Raw genomic sequence first — 20,026 nt, 5'->3', positions numbered from 1 at the left:
CGCGAATACAAAGAGCTGCACTGAATGTTTTTCATGGTAAGCGCAGACCCGCGGTTTGTCACATTTGATTTCAAAAAGGTTTGTTAAATACATTAACATTATGAATTTAGTTATGAAAAAAACTATGCACTTATAACCCTCTCACAACGAAAAAACTTGTATCTGTGTGTCCACATCCATAAATATTCTCATCAAAAGAGCACGCAATGCTCAGTAAACTCTCTGAAACAGACAAACTCTGAAACATAGCAACTTACTCTCTGAACATAACCTGCTCCGGAGCAGGTTATCTTCAGAGAGTAAGTTGCTATGGCTACTTAACATACCCAGAAGTTACCTCCGATTTTGGAACCAAAGTTGAGGTTATCCACCTACTTACTCTCAAACTTACCCGTGTATGTCACATAACCTGCTTTCTGGAACAGCCCCCCGATGCGTCTGTTACCAATACAGTAGGGATGGCTGACGTGAAACTGACGTTTCGACACAGTGTCGAGATCCCGAAGCGCAAGTGTTTCGAAACACTGCACCGAAGCATGATCCGAAACACCCAGGGGGGTATTCCAGAAAGCTGGGTTAACTTACCATCTGCTAAAACCTAAACTCTCGGTTGATTTAGCCAAAACCTGCTTACCGCGAGTATGTTGGTTCCAAAACAGGTGACAAGAGTTAGTTAAATCAACCTCCTGAAGATAACCGCGGGTTAATGCGCGTGCACGGCACACACCTGAAGGCATTTTCAGTAGATCGCCGAATTCACGAGTCACCATAGAAAGTCACGGTGAGAAAAAAAGGGCACACTTTTTAAACACTGAGATTACACATCTGCTTCAACGAAGGAAAGAAATATAGAATAAGAAATATATAAGAAAATAAAAAATAAATAATAAGAAAATGTATTAGTTCATTAAATTACACATGCCACCCTCCATTTTATTGTAATGATAAATTAAACTACTCTTTAACATCCTTTTTGAGTATGTTGTGTAACCATTCATGCATTTATTTTTCTTGCCATTAATTTCTTAAGGCCACAATATGTGTATTGACTAATAAGGCTTATAGAAATTGTAATCTTTCTGGAGCTAGAACTCTGTCCAAAGTCATTAAACACAGAAACATTATCATAAAAGGTAATATTTAATTACTGGAGCTCTTTATTTAACACTCTAGAATATTCTTTCTGACATGCAGCTAATAGAAAGAGGCCTGTCTAACTGCTGTGTCCTATAATAAAGGCTTTTCAGTGGTTGAGTTTTTGACTTAAACCACACACTCTGTCACTGTTGTAAGTGATTGTTGTCAGATAGCTTTAGGTTCTTTTTATTTTGCATGCAGACGAAGTTCCTTCTGCCTCAACTAACAAGCAGTGTAAGAATTTTCTGCACTTTTCCATATTTGAATATTACTCTTGGATCACAAAATCTTTTATCTACATATTTAAATTCTAAAGTAGCTGTATAAGGTCCATCTTCAAAGATAAAGTCACATGAGCATCAACTTAAGGTGAGAAATGTATATGAAAAATATGTTACACGTTGAAAGGTGTGTGTATAAAGCAGTGTACAAAATCATTCTTTTTATTTCAGGAAATGAAGAAATGAACAGACCAAACTATTTGATTAAACATAGTTTTTTGACTAATTATATATTTTTAGCACTCTTCCATCTGTTTTGTCTGCTTGGGTCACTGAGATTTCCTCTGGGTCAGGCTGCGGGTAGGGTGTCATCGTATAAGGCAGAAAAGGGTATCTTTTGTCCTGATTTTGGAACCAAAGTTGAGGTTATCCACCTACTTACTCTCAAACTTACCCGTGTATGTCACATAACCTGCTTTCTGGAACAGCCCCCAGGTCACGTGACTAAAGTGTTTCGAAACACTTGGTCACGTGACAAAAGCGATTCAAAGCATCGATCATTTCAGAGGCGTTTCAAGACCCGAGCTGCGTCCCAAATCGCATACTTATGCACTATTTTACGCCATTTTGTAGTATAAATAGTGTAAGTAGTGTTTTCACATTGAAAACTCTCAAAATAATAAGTGCACTTTAATTACCCGGATAATGCACTCATTCAGCCGCTAAAATGAAGTGTGTAATGATGGACACTTCACGCACTCAACGACCGCAGGTTTGCTTACGTAGCGGAAGGGGCGGAGCGATCGGACGCACATGTTGAATAACTTTATTTATTTTGGATAGTGAAAGCAAAATTCTCCTACGAGAGTGATTATAGCGCCTCCGGATGGTAAATGCGGCAACACTCACGGCAGGTATTACTTGATAATTCAGTCGTTTATTTCACTGATTTGGCAACAGTCAAACGTCATCAGGGAAACGGCTTGAATTTCCGCTTAGTAAAAAAACATTAGTGTGCCATTTGGGACAACACTACATACATGTACTATCCTGTTGAGTGTGTAAGTGCATAAGTACATAGTGCATGAGTGCATAGTGTATAGTGTGCCATTTGGGACGCAGCTCCGGAGAATCTGCATTTGACTGACATGATCTTACTGATAATTCTGTGTAGCATGGCCTGGTGGACCGTGCGTGTGCAGTATGGTACTGTAATTCAAATTTATTTTGGGTTCGAATCTCGACTAGTACAAATACTCCAAAATCATGATTTTATGTATTTTAATCATGTTACTGTTTTATGGTGTAGCCTAGATAGGATACAGCTGCGGATATGCCATCAATTTAGCATCATTTTTGTAACACTGTAAAACAATAATTCATATTTTTACAGTACTATGATGGGTTTAGGTTTTGGATAGACGTTAATAAAATACAATGGGAAATTTAATTAATAATATAAATAATTATTGTTAACTTCTGGCCACAACTGTATCTGATCTAGTAACAACCTTGTTTTATGAACAAAACAATACAAATTTATTTACAAGGTGTTTATTCGTATGTCAGAGCAATGTTGAAACAAAACGATTCAATAACAAAGCATTACCAACTGGTTTTAAAGCATTTCAAAACACTTGTGTCAGCCTGGATTCGAACCCATTATTCCTTCATGGAAGTCACAAACTCTAACCGCTCGACTAAACCATTTAATAATTTAAGGCTACAAAGTGGGGTTTGATACCTCAATTTGCTCAACTGTTCTTTGCTGAAGCTGTTTCAGTGAAATACAAAAAAATGACCACTAGGTGTCACCGTAGAGTGGTGTTTCGAAACGTTTCGAAGCTTCGACACATTTGCTTCGATACCACTACTACCATTACAATACAGTGGTAGTAGTTTTATCTTGTTTTACTATAATTGTAGCGTCCACAAATTAGTATCAGACATCAGCAATAATATTATCTATCACTCAGAAGTAGCTTTTCATAAATATATTTTGTAAAAAAATTTATATTGATAATTATACGCATATTTTCCACAGCATATGTTTTTCATGGTCAACACAGAAATCTTAATATCTTGTTGTCCAATCAATGTAGGATAAACAAATTAAATCCAGCCACCAGCAATAATATTATCTATCACTCACCAACAATTTTTAATAAATATATAATGTATATTAATTTATATTAAATTTTGTGTGCATCATTTCTGCAGTGTGTTTTTAATAAATGTAAATATGTTAATAACTTGTTTCAAAATCATTGTAGGGTCAGCAAATAAACATCAGACATCAATAATTATATTGTCTATCACTCACAAGTACATTTTGAGAAATATGTGGTTTACATTAATTTATATTCATTTTTATGTGCATAATTTCTGTATTGTGTGTTTTTCATTGTAAAATTGTAAATTGTAAATTTCCTTATGTCCAATTGTTGTAGGAGCAACACATTTAAATCAGACATCAGTAATATTATTATCTTTAACTTACAAGGACCTTTTCATAAATATATGCTGTACATTAATTAATATGATATATTTATGCACATCATTTCTGTTGTGTGTGTTTCATTGTGAATGTAAACATCCTAATATCTTGTTTCACAATCATTGTAGGGTCAACAAATGAACATCGGACATCAGTAATACTATAGTCTATCATTCACAAGCACTGTTTAATTAATATATGTTATATATGAATTAATATTAATATTTGTGTGCATAATTTATGTGGTGTGTTTTTGATTATTGTAAATATCTTAATATCTTGTTGTGAAATAAATGTAGGATAAAGAAATTAAATCCAGCCATCAGTAATAATATTATCTATCACTCACAAGTAGCTTTTCATAAATATACTTAGCAAATAATTTCATATTGATAATTCTAATAATATTTTCTACAGTATGTTTTTCATGTCAAACGCAGATATCTTAATATCTTGTTGTCCAATAATTTTAGGATTGGCAAATTAATATCAGACATCTGTAATAATATTATCACTCACAAGTAAGTTTGGAGAAATATATGGTCTACAATAGTTTATATTAATATTTTAGAGCATAATTTCTGTAGTGTGTGTTTTTCAATATGTATGTAAATGTGTATTTTTTTGTTGTCCAATCATTGTAGGGTCAACAAATTATAATGATCATAATAAATGCACACCATTTATGATATAATGATAGTTTAATGTTCAACAACATGTCATAAACAGAAAAAACAGAAACGACAGTGTTACAATATTTAGTTAAGACAATGGGTAAGACAGAGGTAAGGAAAACAGCAAGACAGGTTGCATGCATGTTCTGCAGGGTCCACAGATGTTGATGCACACAGGCCATGATTTCAAAACCTATTAAAACAAATCAAACGTCACGGTTACATACAAAACACAAACATATAAAAATTAATATATATATATATATATATATATATATATATATATATATATATATATATATATATATATATATATATATATATATATATATATATATATAATTGCATGAAATATGTTAATCAATAAAAACATGTCATTGTAATGCAAAATGTGAGTGATGTGTACCGTTATGGTAGTTGGTTGAATTGCTTTTGTTCGTTTTTGAACAAACCGACAACTTGTGACACGGTCCCTATGTTGTTTTTCACGCGACATTGAATATCCGGTCTGAAATCGCATGTAAGTAACACTTTAAACAACGTTAGCATGATTTCTTTGACCATGAACGCTGTTGTAGTTAGATATTAGTTGTCTGCTAGTATGATTTCGCTATTTGGAATTTACAAACAATAGTTTTCTAATAAGCAAAAGTCCGAATGTGCGAATATAAAACCAACTTTACCTCTATAGCAAAGCGCCCGAGCGTTTCACTTTCGGTTTAGAAGTCGAAGTATGTTAAAACTGTTGTAAATGTGTCTTAAAAACTACACACATAGTAGCATATACAATTTTAAAATGTTTGCTAACTCAACATTCTTTGTTATTTTTTCCTTTTGCTGTGAACTGTCATGATCCTAATCTCAGTGACACATTGTCATGTCCAGGTCATGATGAACATTTGATTGTCTTTAGCTACACAAAGATTCCAGCCTCAGTATGTCAGAAAAACACATAGAAGACCGTCTGTCAGACAAACACAGGTAAGACTGACACTGTTTTTTATACAAAACTGCAGTTTAGGGTTTGTCCTTTGTTATGGAAAGATGACAAAGGTGTAACATTGTCATCTTTCAAAAACAATTCAGAACTATATCTTTTAGATATGCCACTAACTCAAAACTGCTTAAAACGACTTTCATGCTTTATTAAAAATAATATGTTTTTTATTTTGATAACCACGTTATACTTTGTACCTTATCCTAGCCTAGGGCTGGGAGATGACCAGCTAAAACCAGCTTAGCCAGGCTGGGAGCCCAGCCAAAACCAGCTATGTCCAGCTTAAACCAGGCTAGTCTAGCTGGATTTAGCTGGTCATTTTCCAGCCTGACCAGCTAAGACCAGACTGGAAATGGCCAAAACCCCTCAAAAACCAGCCTGGTCAACCAGCTAAAACCAGCCAACCAGCCTGCTGGTTTAAACTGGATTTTTTCAGCAGGGACTGTAAAAATCTTCTAAAACTGTGCAATTAATAAATGACTGTGCTATTGTACTCACAATTTGCTGTATTGATGTAAAAGCAAGTTATTCCTCAAGTACACTGTCAGTTATACTTAAGAGATAATCAGTATTTAAAAAAAAACAATGTTTTGTGAAAATCTAGAAGCTTTAGCTTATTGAATGGGAGTCTAACAGATTCATTACAGTATATAGGACATAACTTTTATTAAAAGGATTGTTTTATTGAACAATTTAACCATTAAGGTTTAATTATTTGATATCGTTTTAATTATTACATACTCTTCTCTGTATAACTAAATTTCCAGCAGTATTTTAAGTTGCCAGAGCCTCGTGCAGTTTTCAATTTCTAGCATCATCTTCACAAGCCAGAATGCAAAAAATGTATATGGTGTCCTACCCTGAGGCTGATGCTGAGCAGGATATCCTGGCAGTCACACCGGTTAAAGAGCACTTGATAGCTGCTAATGTTGAGTTTGAAATGAAAGCAAACATTCCAAATAGTTTTGTTGTGTAAGTTTACATTGTAGCCTCTAGCAAGTGCAGTTTTTCTTATTGAGATCCATTTGCACTCTTAATTTGGAGTATGTTATGCTGTGATGTGTGAAGTGAATTAAACTAAGCACATCTAAAGTCCTGTTCAACCTCAAAATAGCATTATTGCATGTTTGTATGTAGCATTATCTAATAGTCAGTAACTGTTGTGGAAGCTTTGTTTAGAATAAGTTAAACTATACAGTACATGGCTAATAATAAAGAGCTGTAATTAAGTGTTAGTATTAAAAACTCACCAGTGTTCAGTGTTTCTACCGTTGCAAATTTTTGGGAACAATGAAGAACAAGATTAAAAAGGAAAACATCAAACACCTGAAATCATCACTTTTTAAGGTCTAAATCAGCAGATTTTTTTAAAGGAAAATGTTATCAGCTGTTTCTCAGTCTTACAGCATCAGTTTGCCGTTTTGTTTATTACAAAACAATTATTTCATCTTCTAGTTTCTGCAGTTGTGTTTGTCTTAGTTTTCGCCCGTTTCCACTGAGTGGTTGTTTTCACTGTCAAAAGGCGTACTGAACTGAACCGTATTTTATTAAGATTTAAACATCATCAGTCAAAAGATGATGTACTGAACTTTAGTGATGAAGCACTATCAGCTACTGAAAAGTGTTTTACAATTCTTCACAATTTATGTGTGATGGGAATTAACCAAAAAGTGTGTGTGTGTGTGTGTGTGTGTGTGTGTGTGTGTGTGTGTGTGTGTGTGTGTGTGTGTGTGTGTGTGTGTGTGTGCGCGCGTGTGTGTGTGTGTGCGCGTGTGTGTGTGTGCGCGTGTGTGTGTGTGTGCGCGCGTGTGTGTGTGCGCGTGTGTGTGTTTTCAGTGTGGGATCAGGTTCATCTGTGTCTCTGAAGAGTGACCAGTCAAAACATGACGGTCCAAACTTCCGAGAGAAAACACCATCATCTGATAAAGGGTATTTAATTATTATTGGTCTCTCATACAAACAGCAAATGTTTCAGAAAATTTTTGTCAAATGTTTGCTTCACATGTTTTGTACATTTGTGACTTATGATTGTTTTGTAAATCTTATGAAATATTTATGCACTGACATGGTATAAAATAATAATACATTATTGAAATACCTGTCAATGATGCAGAGGTATCATTGTTCACTACACATTGTCCTCTTTGCAGAATACAGTATCTTTCATGACTCATTTACTTCAGTTGAATCACACCAAAGTTAGTTTTCCCTTTAGTTGAGGTTTGTTTGTGCTGGTCTTAATGCAGCATTCACACTCATGTGCAGACTAACAGCAAACCAAACAAGCATACAGAGAACTAACAAAGATGTCAAGTAGTTTTCACTTTACAAATTGAAATTCAATTTCAAAACTGAGATCCACCGAGCTCAGGCTCCCCTCTCGCTCTGCCAACGCGAGGAAACCCTGGGCTCGAGGAGCCCTTGAGCTTGGGGCTTTCTCCTGGGACAGCATCCCAAACAAGCTTTTATAAATCATCAGCTTAGTGTGAACACTTGAAAGCTGGGATGATGAGATTTCATCAGCTCTTGACCAGCATCAGATCAAATGCATTATCAATCTGGAATATACTCAGAAAGTTCAGCTAGATTTAATGGAATCATATTTTTGGACTGATAGCACATTTGTGCTGAAATGCTTTTTTAAAAAAAAAGAGAACAAAAGGTTTTGTACCTTTGTGGCAAACAGAAGATCTGTTATGAGTGAAGCTTCAGATGTGGAAGCTAGAATGTGGATGTGGATTTACAAATGTAGAAGTGGATTACTTTGGTCCGATTGAAATAAGGAGAAGTCACTTGTGAAACGTTATGGTGTTATCTGGCAGGTATGGCTGTATGGCAGGTAGAGCAGCCCACTTGGAGGTTGCCTATTCTCTAGACACTGACTCTTGCATTAATTCATTGTGTGGATTCATATGTAGAAGAGGACAGGTGTCTCATTTAAGATCTGATAATGGAACAAATTTCGTTAGCACAGAAGGAGAATTGAGAAAGGTCTTTGCTGACTTAAATCAAAACAAGATTCAGAAAACCTTGGCATACCAAGGCATCAAATAGTGTTTTAATCCATCAGCTGCTTCACACTATGAACGTATATGGAAACATATCATAAGAATGGTACGAAAAGTATTGTCTTTATTTCTACATCAACACACATTGAATGAAAAAGGATTGCACACCTTTCTGTGTGAAATGGAGGCTATCCTAAATGATCAACCTCTTACCAAAACATCTGATGATTCACAAGATTTAGAGCCACTCACCCCAATAATATTTTTACCACCAATTCTTTTTCCTGGACTGTTTGAGGAAATAGACCATTATGCAAGGAGATGGAGGCTCTTTTGGAAGAGGTGAATAAAGGAGTACATTTCTCTACTTCACGAGCAACAAAAATGGACCAAGGAAAATGTAACTTCAACCATGTGACATTGTTCTTATTGCAGACAATGTAGCTCCTTGATAATAAAATAAAATGATAATGACCACCCACATGTAAAATCAATAAAAACTTAATCACAAAAAAACTAAAGAAAAATTACAAATTGTTTTTGTGTGTGTTCAGTGTGAGATCAGGTTCATCTGTGTACAGCTCTGTGTCTGTAAAGAGTGATCAGTCAAAAGGCGAAGCTCCAAACTTCAGTGAGGAAACGCCATCTAATAAAGGGTATTTCATGATTTTTTTTTTTTATTACTGGTCATACAGAGAATGTTTCAGCAAATGCTTATTTAGTTTATTTAGTTTAGTTTAGTATTTAGTTTATTATGTTGTTATACGTGCAGTATACATAATTATACGTACAGTTGAAGTCATAATTATTAGCCCCCCTTCGATTTTTTTTTTTTTTTTTTTTTTTTTTTTTTTTTTTTTTAATATTTCCCAAATTATGTTTAACAGAGCAAGGACATTTTCACAGTATGTTTGATAATATTTTAGAAGTCTTATTTGTTTTATTTTGGCTGGAAAAAAAGTAGTTTTAATTTTTTTTACCATTTTAAGGTCAAAATTATTAGCCCCTTTAAGCAAAAATCTTTTCCCACTGAATTTGTTATTTATTTATTGATTTTTTTTTGCTTCAAATGTTTTAGTTAATAAAATATTGGTGACTTTTTTTTTTGTAAATCTTAAGTTTTGATGTTCTGACAGTATAAAATAAATCCTACATGTATAAAATACCTGTTTATGATTCAAAATTACAATTATTCACTGTACATTGTCTATGTAGAAGACAATATATTACGTTTTAGGTATTATTTTATGTTTGACAAATCTGTCATTTACTTCAGTTGAATCACAATAGAGTTGTTTTCCATTCAGTTGAGGTTTATTTGTGCTGCTGGTCTAAATGCAGCATTTACACTCATGTGCAGACTAAAAGCAAACCAAGCAAGCATACAGAGAACTAGCAGAGATGCCAAGTAAATTTCCTTTCACTAATTAAAATTCAGTATCAACACATATTCAATGAGTAATGCAATCTTGCCGTGACTTCAGTTTGATTTATTTAAAGGAACTGAGCAGCTGAAAATGATCCAATGTACTTTACGTTTTTTGCCCTGAGCCTGGACTAAAGGAATTAAACTACTGATTGAAATCTTTCAATTATATATGCTGTTTAAATATGCCCTTATCATCTTCACATCAACAAAGTAAAATGTAATGATATTTTAATTGCAAATACAAATAATACAGTATTTTATTTTAACAGGCTTCAATTTGAGTATATACATTTAGATTCCCAGACACAAGTTAGCAACAGCAGCCATCTATTCATCTTCAAGGTAGGAAACAGGTTTTGATGACTTTTAATATGTAATACATTGAGATGAGGAAAGTCGTAATTTTTATAAAAGTGAAATAACATTGCTATTGATTTAAAGCAAGAGACAATTTAATGTATTAATTAAGGTAAGCTAGTTAGTTTGATATGTTACACAAATGTTTAACATTATTAGTTTTTTACATTTTGAACAAATATAGATGTGTGCATTAGATTTTGCGGTTCTTTCATCTTTTTTTTTCTTTATAGGATCTTGAGAGCAAAATATTTGAATATGTGAGGAATGAGCTAAATAGGTTTAAGAAAATTTTACAAAAAGAAAACAGTCAATACTTTGTAAAGGACTTTAATGAGAACAGATGCAGCATAAAAGAAGCAGCTCTTGATCTCACACTTTACTTCCTGAGAGAAATGAAGCAAGATGAAGCTGCTGATACTCTAGAAGGTGAGAGACTGTCAGATTATCACTTATAAACACAGGAGAGAATAAGATCAGTGTAAATTTTGTGCTTTATTTATTTTTTTCTGTTTAGATGAGCTTCTCTTCATTAATCAGCTGAAACGTGGCCTACAGAAGAAGTATCAGTGTGTGTTTGAAGGAATTGCACAGCAAGGAGACTCCACACTCCTGAAGAACATCTACACAGATCTCTATATCACTCAGGGTGGCAGTGAACAGGTCAATACTGAACATGAGGTCAGACAGATTGAAGTTGCTTCCAGACGTCATGAAGCTCAAGAGATACAGGTTGAATGCAGACATTTGTTTGAAGAATCTGAACAAGACAAGCAGATCAGAACTGTCCTGACAAAAGGAGTCGCTGGCATCGGGAAATCAGTCTCTGTGCAAAAGTTTGTTCTGGATTGGGCTGAAGGAAAAGAAAATCAAGAGATCCGCTTCATATTTCCTCTTCCATTCAGAGAGATGAACTTAAAGGAGAAAGAAAAACTCAGTTTGATGGAGCTTATAACTCAGTTTTTCCCCGAGACAAAAGGACTGAACCTTACAAGAAGGAATCGATTCAAAGTCCTGTTCATCCTTGATGGATTGGATGAATGTCGTCTTCCTCTGAACTTTGCTGGTAATGAGACGTGTCATGATGTTTCGTCACCAGCCTCTCTGGATGTTCTCCTGACGAACCTCATCAAGGGAAATCTGCTTCCTTCTGCTCTCATCTGGATCACCAGCAGACCAGCAGCTGCCAGTAAGATTCCTCCTGACTGTATCGACCGGCTGACAGAAATACAAGGGTTCAATGATGCACAAAAGGAGGAGTACTTCAGAAAAAGACTCACAGATGAGAATCAGGCCAAAGAAGTCATTGATCATGTTAAACAATCAAAGAGTCTCTTCATCATGTGCCACATCCCAGTCTTCTGCTGGATTTCAGCCACTGTTCTCCAGAACATTTTACAGGAGAAGAGAAATAATGATGTGAAAAACAATCAGGCTGATGACGCCTCCAAAACACTGCAGGAATCAAACACTGAAGACACTCCCAAGACTCTGACACAGATGTACACACACTTTCTGTGCTTTCAGGTCCAGCAGAGCAGACGAAAGTATGATGGAGAAAACACACCAGATGTGTCCTGGGATAAAGACGCCATCCTTTCACTGGGGAAACTGGCATTTCAGCAGCTGCTAAACAACAACCTGATCTTCTATGACACAGACCTGGAAGCCTGTGGTATTGACGTCTATAAGGCCTCAGTTTACTCAGGCATGTGTACCCAGATCTTTAAGAAGGAAACAGGGATTGTTCTTGGTACCATGTACTGCTTTGTTCACTTGAGTGTTCAAGAGTTTATTGCAGCCCTTTATGCACATCTGATTCTAGACATCAACAAGAAAAGTGTGTTTGATCAAGACTCTAAATACAGAAATGAGTCCATGATTGATTTGCTGAAGACTGCAGTGGACAAGGCACTTGAGAGTGACAATGGACACCTGGACCTTTTCCTTCGCTTCCTTCTCGGTCTCTTTCTCCAGTCCAGTCGACACCTATTAAGAGGTCTGTTGTTGCAGCGAGACCTCAGTAACTGGAGCATTTGGAAAAAACTTCAGTCTTTAATAAGAGCAGTAGATCAGCAGCAAGAACACAATGACCCAAGAAAAGAGGAAATAATTCAGTACATCAAGCAGAAGTTTGAAGTGAATCTTTCTCCAGAGAGATCCATCAATCTGTTCTACTGTCTGAATGAACTGAACGACCAAACTCTGGTGAAAGAGATTCAGACTCACCTTAGCAAAGGAAGTCTCTCATCTGCTGATCTTTCACCTGCCCAGTGGTCTGCTCTGGCCTTTGTGTTGTTGACATCAGAGGAGGAGATGGAGGAGTTTGAGCTTCAGAAATTCAAGAAATCAGACGAGTGTCTCATCAGACTATCAGCAGTCATCAAAACATCCAAAAGAGCTCTGTAAGTTTAAGTAAAACTTTTTTCTTTCTGAAATATGCATCTAAATATCCATAATTGTTTATTGAAAATAAAGCAGTTCACTGTTAAAGAGCACCTATGGTGAAATCTACTTTTCAAGCTGTTTGGACATATGTGTAGGTATAGTGTATAGACCGTCATATTGGGATGATCTAAACACACCCAGTCCTTTTTTTTTTAATTTAACAACATTAAAACGGTGGACCAATTGAAGCGATTTTCAGATCAACCGCAGCCCCCCGCCCATGGAATTGATTGATAGCTGCATATTAACATGTCACATGTAAAATCATATCAACAAGACAGGACGTGCACAAAGCAACCGGGAATAAAAAGGTCTGTTGAGTTTGCTAGTATCATTAATCATCATCAAATGTGATCATGAGTGAGTTTTACAAGTTTAAAATGTTTAAAAACAGTTCATGTGTGTATGAATTGCAGCAATTTACTTCAGTTTACTTCATCAGCACAGCCACGTGTCAGAACAATTATGAAAGAAGACGCTTCAATCCCGGTTTACATTTACATTTACATTTAGTCATTTAGCAGACGCTTTTATCCAAAGCGACTTACAAATGAGGACAAGGAAGCAATTTACACAACCAAGAGCAACAATGAATAAGTGCTATAAGCAAGTTTCAGGTCTTAGTTTTTTTTTTTTTTTTTTTTGTACAGTTAGTGTGATATTCAGAGAGGCAATTACAGATTAGGAAGTGTAGTGGAGACTAAATAGTTGAGTTTTTAGTCGTTTCTTGAAAGTAGCGAGTGACTCTGCTGTTCTGATGCAGTTAGGGAGTTCATTCCACCAACTGGGCAGATTGAGCGTGAGCGTTCGCGAAAGTGATTTCTTCCCCCTTTGGGATGGAACCACGAGGCGACGTTCATTCACAGAACGCAAGTTTCTGGAGGGCACATAGATCTGCAGAAGCGAGAGCAGATAAGAAGGAGCAAGGCCAGAAGTCACTTTGTAGGCAAACATCAGAGCTTTTAATTTGATGCGAGCAGCAACTGGCAGCCAGTGCAAACGGACTAGCAGCGGAGTGACATGTGCTCGTTTAGGTTCATTGAAGACCACTTGTGCTGCTGCTTTCTGGAGCAGTTGAAGAGGCTTGATAGAGTTAGCTGGAAGCCCAGCTAGTAGAGAGTTACAGTAATCCAGTTTGGAGAGAACAAGAGCTTGAACAAGGAGTTGAGCTGCATGTTCAGATAAGAAGGGTCGGATCTTTCTGATGTTATAGAGTGTGAATCTGCACGATCGAGTAGTTCTAGAGATGTGGTCAGAGAAGTTTAGGTGGTCATCAATCGTTACTCCAAGGCTTTTCACCATTTTGGATGCAGTAATGGTTGCCCCGTCCATCTGGATTGAAAAGTTATGGTGTAGAGTCGAGTTTGCAGAAACTACAAGCATTTCCGTTTTTGCGAGGTTCAGCTGAAGATGATGATCTTTCATCCAGTGTGAAATATCCAACAGGCAGGCTGAAATGCGAGCTGGAACCGAGGGATCATCAGGATGAAAAGAGAGGTACAGCTGGGTATCATCAGCATAGCAGTGGTAGGAGAATCCATGTCTCTGGATGACTGGTCCTAGAGATGATGTGTAGATGGAGAAGAGAAGTGGCCCAAGAACAGAGCCTTGAGGTACCCCAGTGTTTAGATGCTGTAGGTTGGACACCTCCCCCCTCCAAGACATTTGTACATTAACATTACAGATATCCATACAGCAGTGGAGATTAACCTTTATCCTGTCACATTTGCGTGCTAAAAGAGTGCAAAGCTAAACGCGCTGTGTGTGTGTGTGTGTGTGTGTGTGTGTGTGTGTGTGTGTGTGTGTGTGTGTGTGTGTGTGTGTGTGTGTGTGTGTGTGTGTGTGTGTGTGTGTGTGTGTGTGTGTGTGTGTGTGTGTGTGTGTGTGTGTGTGTGTGTGTGTGTGTGTGTGTGTGTGTGTGTGTGTGTGTGTGTGTGTGTGTGCGCGTGTGTGTGTGTGTGCGTGTGTGTGCGTGTGTGCGAACTTTGTAACGACATTGTGTGTGACTCATCGTTGCAACTTTACAACAGATGCATCAAAAACTCATTTGTAAAGTTCTTACTGTAGTGTTTCTCACAAACGCTACGTGAGATCTTCTTCCTTTATGTCTGTCTGTTGTCTGAGGCAGCTGAGGGAGATGCTTAAGTCATGCTGAAAGGCAAGTAGAAACGGTAGCAGTACAAAAAAAAAAAAAACGCTACCTGATGCTAAAAGGTATAATAAAAAATCTGATGCATGTTTTGAGCTGAAACTTGACAGACATATTCTGGAGACACAAAAGAGTCATATTAAATGTAATAAAAAAATTCTAATTAAAACAAACAAACAAGAAAAGTATCTCCGTATCTGTAACTGATATAGGACAAAGTCCCCACCCTGCATGTTTTGTTTTTGATAATGTGCTCAGCTCTGATGCTCTTTAAAATGTCTAATGAGTTGTCTTTGTAGAAAATATAATTTTCTTGAAGAGTGTTTAAAGGAAATATCAGTGTAACAAACATCTATTTAGCGAAGGTATTTTATTGAATGATATTATTCAGTCTATTAATTCTTGAATTTTGTTTTCCACTTGTAGGCTGAATGGTTGTAATTTAACAGACAGAAGCTGTTCAGCTCTGGCTTCAGTTCTCAGATCAGACTCCAGCAGTCTAAAGGATCTTGACCTGAGCAATAATAATCTGCAGGATTCAGGAGTGAAGCGGCTCTCTGAAGGACTAAAGGACAGTAAACTGGAGAAACTCAGGTGAGCTGATGTTTAATGCATTCAACTTTTCCTGATCTTTGCTTGTTTGTAAATGAAGAATTTGTTTGCAAAACAAATATATTTTTTGTAATTTTCAGATTTCATGTTTTTATATTGTGTATTAAAGAAAAAAATTGCAAAAAATTGATTACTAAATAAAAAACTAAATACTGTGGTTATCTGTTTTTGCAAAAGCTCTTCATGTTCTTCAGGGTATTTCTTGAAAAACTGAATATTTATCTAGATGTTAAATAATCATTTCTATTTCAGACTTATAGGCTGCAGTATTATGCAATCAATCAGCACACAAATTACCCTATGGTGTCTAAACTTCATCTGAAAATGTTTTTATTTTAGTGATTCAGGGTATATTAACATAAGCAACAATGCTATATTTAGTTCTATGCTTTATTTCCTCTAGTCTTTCAGACTGCAGTATCAGTGAAGAAGGTTATAAAGCTCTGGCTTCAGCTCTGAGATCAAACCCTTCACACCTGATAGAGCTGGATCTCAGAGGAAATGATCCTGGACAATCAGGAGTGAAGGAGCTCACTGAGTTACTGCAGGATCCACACTGTACACTGAAGACACTGAGGTGAGACATGAGCAAAATATCCATGAAAGTGAATTATTTAGAGAGTATTTCACTAAAACCTTAAGATGGACAATTTGTTGCATCAAAAATGTCAGTAGAGTTTAATTGTGGTACAATATTTAGTACAAAATATAAACAAATAGCACTTTGAATAATAGTACTGATAATAAAAGTGCAAAATTGTGTAATTGTGGATACTTCAGAAAGGCTTTCAGTTGAATAGTCTAAATGTTGTTGACCACAATGAAATTAAATTTTGATCAGCTTAGATTGACTGTAAATGTGTGACTACAACAGGGGTTCGTTCTTCATATCTTAAATGATATAAGATGATTTGGCAGATCCTGGATCCTTTAATCTTGATAAATGATCTCTGGATAGTTTTGTTCTTCAAACAAGTTCACGAATCAAATTAAAATGTCTTAACTGATCTGAGATCGCCTGGTTTGTTGTGAAGGACAGATCCTCAAAATCATGATTAGCAATGCAACGATTTCTATAAATTGCACATTGTTACTTTTGACCCCATCAACAGGGACATATATCTGACTATGACCTTGTTAATGTTAACTGCAAACATATTTTGTCCCTATATTTAAAAAAATATATATATATATTTTATTAATATAAAATATTTAAATATTTTTATTTTAAATTTCAATTTTATTAAATGTTTTAAAAGCAATCATACATTGCAAAATGTTGCAATTTTCTACCAATTCTGAATTTATTTTTTTTATATTATTGGCAATATGCAATTATTTTATAAAACATGTTAATCAAAACACTGCAAACTGTAATGTTAAAAATAAGTAAAAAATAAGGTAAAGCTATTAGCAGTGGGATATAAATAACAGTGTTACTTTTGTCCCCACAGAAACTATTGTCATTTAATCCAGAATTCCTTTTAAACTGAAAAACTCAGACCTTGCACACTTAAAGAGGTGTTACTGCACTAAGTAACCTGTAGACTGATCATTGTTGTGATGCATGACAAGAGAGAAACAACTTGTAATAAGTAAACAGGACCGCTACAATACTAAATAAAGTTTACTTTTTGCACTCAAAAACTTAAATTAGGGCCTAACCACAGGGCACAATTATTTAATTTTTTAAAATAATTTTACTATTTCTCCCAGTGTATATTACCTATAGGTTACTACTACTAATTCCAGAAACACATTGTGAGGCTTTAATTTCAATTACTTTTGTAGAGAGCTTGGACTTTTCCCATGTCTGGACAGTTTGGTCCTTCAGAGTTTTTTTCAAGACTGAGTATGACTCCTTTTTTGCCTATTAGTCTGCGAGCACTGCAAGCCATCATGCCAGAATTGTGGTTGTCTTCAAGAATGTTTGTGAAGCTATTAGAAATGTTTGTGTGAAAATTGCCTTTTTGCAAACTAGAAATGATGAATCTAAAAATGTTTTAAGATCATGTCTTAAACGCTCTTGCTATTGCAAAATGCCAAATAATATTATTTACATCTTCTCAGCATGTAAAGGGAAAGAGACTGTTTCTTTTGCCATTAGAAATTGTCACAAATAATCATAGTGTTAAAGTTCATTCAAAATCCTAATAAAGGTATCACGTCTTGTGTGATATTGACAATCTATCATGTTTTATGAAGTTAAAACTGTATATACAAATAAATAATCACAAACAAAATTGTTAGTAGATTCATTCAGAAATTCGAGTTCTGTATTTTTTAATGATGTATAGTTGGATTACAACCATTTAATTACACTCTTTTAAAACTGTAAATTAATATAAACAATGAAAGTTTTAGGAGGTCAGTTTCATCCTGCAGGTTTACTTGGACATTTAAATGTTTTGTTTTAGTTTTTGTAAAGGTGTTATAAATAGGTAGATCTTGTCTTCTCAGCATGTTTTTTTTTTACTGCAGTAAACAGTGACAGTAGTTGAGAGCTGACTCCTGCTTCTCTCCTCTTCAGGTTTTTGAGTCCTGCTGCTGATGAAGGCTGTCAGTTTGTGACCGGAATTGTGGGTAAAAACCCATTACTCCTGAAAGAACTGAATCTGAGTGATCGAGAACTAGGAGACACACGAGTAAATCAACTCTGTGCTCTACTGCAGGATAAACACTGCAAACTCAACACACTCATGTGAGTATCTTATATCAGTAAACTGGTTTGCCTGTAGCTTGCTCTCTGCAGCTGTCACATGGTCGCCACTGAAGAAAAGCAAGGTGGTGCCCAGTGCGTCACTAAACCCCATTTACAGTAAACCTACAGTAAACATTATCCCAGTAAAAGCTTTAAGTCACTATTGACTTTAAATGTAGGCCTAAGTGTGTTATTAAGAGTGGTAATCCTAAAATAAAAACATTATTCTCTATGTACAACTGAATCAATGCTGGTAAAAGCAATGTGGTTTAATTAAAAAAAACTGAGGCAGAAAACCTTACCCGTCACCTCATGTAGTGCTCCAGCCTGACGCACTGTTCCTGCTAAATCCCAGTTGTTAACATGCATGCAGAACACAGTGCCCTGCTGACGCACTGCTCATGCATTGAGAAACCGGTGTAACAGCCTTTCATGCAGAAGTGCAAACACGACTAGTTGACAAAACAAAATTTTATATAATATGATGACTAAGCATATAGTTAATGAAAAAAAGTTTTTGTTGTGTGAAGCAGAGAAAGGATGAGTAAGGGAGGTAAGACTTAATAAAAAGAATTCTCGGCCATCAGAGTCAGGTTTCAGCAGATAATTATATGAAACATTTGTTGTGTGTTCTAGAATTGTTGTATGAAATTAATATTCATGCAAAAGATTTCTTAGAAGATCTAAGCATATCAACCCAGTTGTGTCTTTACATTGATTTTCTTTTACATTTCAGGATTGTTGTTTCTGTTATTTATTTAGAATAATAATTATATAGTAACAATATTTAAATTTATTTATGTTATTCAGATTAGTTATTTACTTGAGAGTACAAAACGGTGGGTGTGGGGGGTGGCGGGTCATTGAGAGGGGCCTGTGCCCAGTAGAGCTTTATGTCTTGCAATACCCCTGGTTGTGCCTGATTATTACCTGGATGGGAGACCACATGAGAAAAATAAGTTGCTGCCAGATGTGGTATTAGAGTGTGTGAGTTCTAATGCATCTTATGGAGATTCTGTACTGGGAGTGAGCAGCCTTCTTAAGATGAGACATTAAACCAAGGTCCTGACTCTCTTCAAAAAAAGTAGGGGTGCAGATAAAAGGTAAAACAAAACTCTAGTTGTGATGTTTTTAAAATGTACAAATATTACAGGTTAAGACAATAGCAGTACATTTAAAGATGAATACAGCATCTAATATGTTTTAGAATGTGGGCAGTATGCAACAACGTTTTAATCAGAAAGATTATACCTTGTAATCGTACATCATTTAACATTTTTATTCTCACTATATTGTCTTTATATGATCTTTAATTCATTGTCAATTATTACACATGTATTAGTAATAATTAAGTGGTAAAATTATAATTTCAATGCTACCATAATTATAATGTTTAAATAGCCAGTAGTATAAAAACAAATAGTTAATGTTATATCACTGTTCTGAGTCTCAACTTTATTGTGATTTAAAAATGTGACTTTTCAGTGTTGGTGTTTATTTTCAGGCTCAGTAAATGTGGTTTAACAGAGGAAAGCTGTTCAGCTCTGGCTTCAGTTCTCAGATCAGACTCCAGCAGTCTGAAGGATCTTGACCTAAGCAAAAATAATCTGCAGGATTCAGGAGTGAAGCGGCTCTCTGATGGACTGAAGGACAGTAAACTGGAGAAACTCAGGTGAGCTGATGTCTAATACATTCAACATCTCTGGATCTTTGCTTTTGTGAAAAGATTTTATTTGCAAAACAAATAATTACATTTTAGTAGTTTTCAGATATGTTTTGTGTTAAAAAAATAAAAT

General features: G+C 35.5%; 1 protein-coding gene across 1 annotated transcript in view; it reads left to right on the top strand.

Moving 5' to 3' along the window:
• The first annotated feature begins 4,990 nt into the window (after positions 1-4,990).
• Positions 4,991-20,026, top strand: part of LOC147838418 (uncharacterized) — a 49,522-nt gene continuing 34,486 nt past the window's right edge. Inside the window, 11 exon segments of the mRNA XM_087304821.1 lie at positions 4,991-5,049; positions 5,395-5,510; positions 7,363-7,455; positions 9,089-9,190; positions 10,233-10,305; positions 10,554-10,749; positions 10,838-12,725; positions 15,344-15,511; positions 15,933-16,106; positions 18,060-18,230; positions 19,735-19,902. Coding sequence (XP_087160947.1) covers positions 5,467-5,510; positions 7,363-7,455; positions 9,089-9,190; positions 10,233-10,305; positions 10,554-10,749; positions 10,838-12,725; positions 15,344-15,511; positions 15,933-16,106; positions 18,060-18,230; positions 19,735-19,902 — 3,077 coding nt within the window. The 5' untranslated portion in view covers positions 4,991-5,049; positions 5,395-5,466.

This window comes from Danio rerio, chromosome 22, assembly GCF_052040795.2.
Source record: "Danio rerio strain M-AB ecotype USA chromosome 22, GRCz13ab, whole genome shotgun sequence".
In the NCBI taxonomy this organism is placed as follows: domain Eukaryota; kingdom Metazoa; phylum Chordata; class Actinopteri; order Cypriniformes; family Danionidae; genus Danio; species Danio rerio.
Note: the sequence above shows the minus strand (reverse complement) of the source record. Positions and strands in the feature narration are given on the sequence as shown.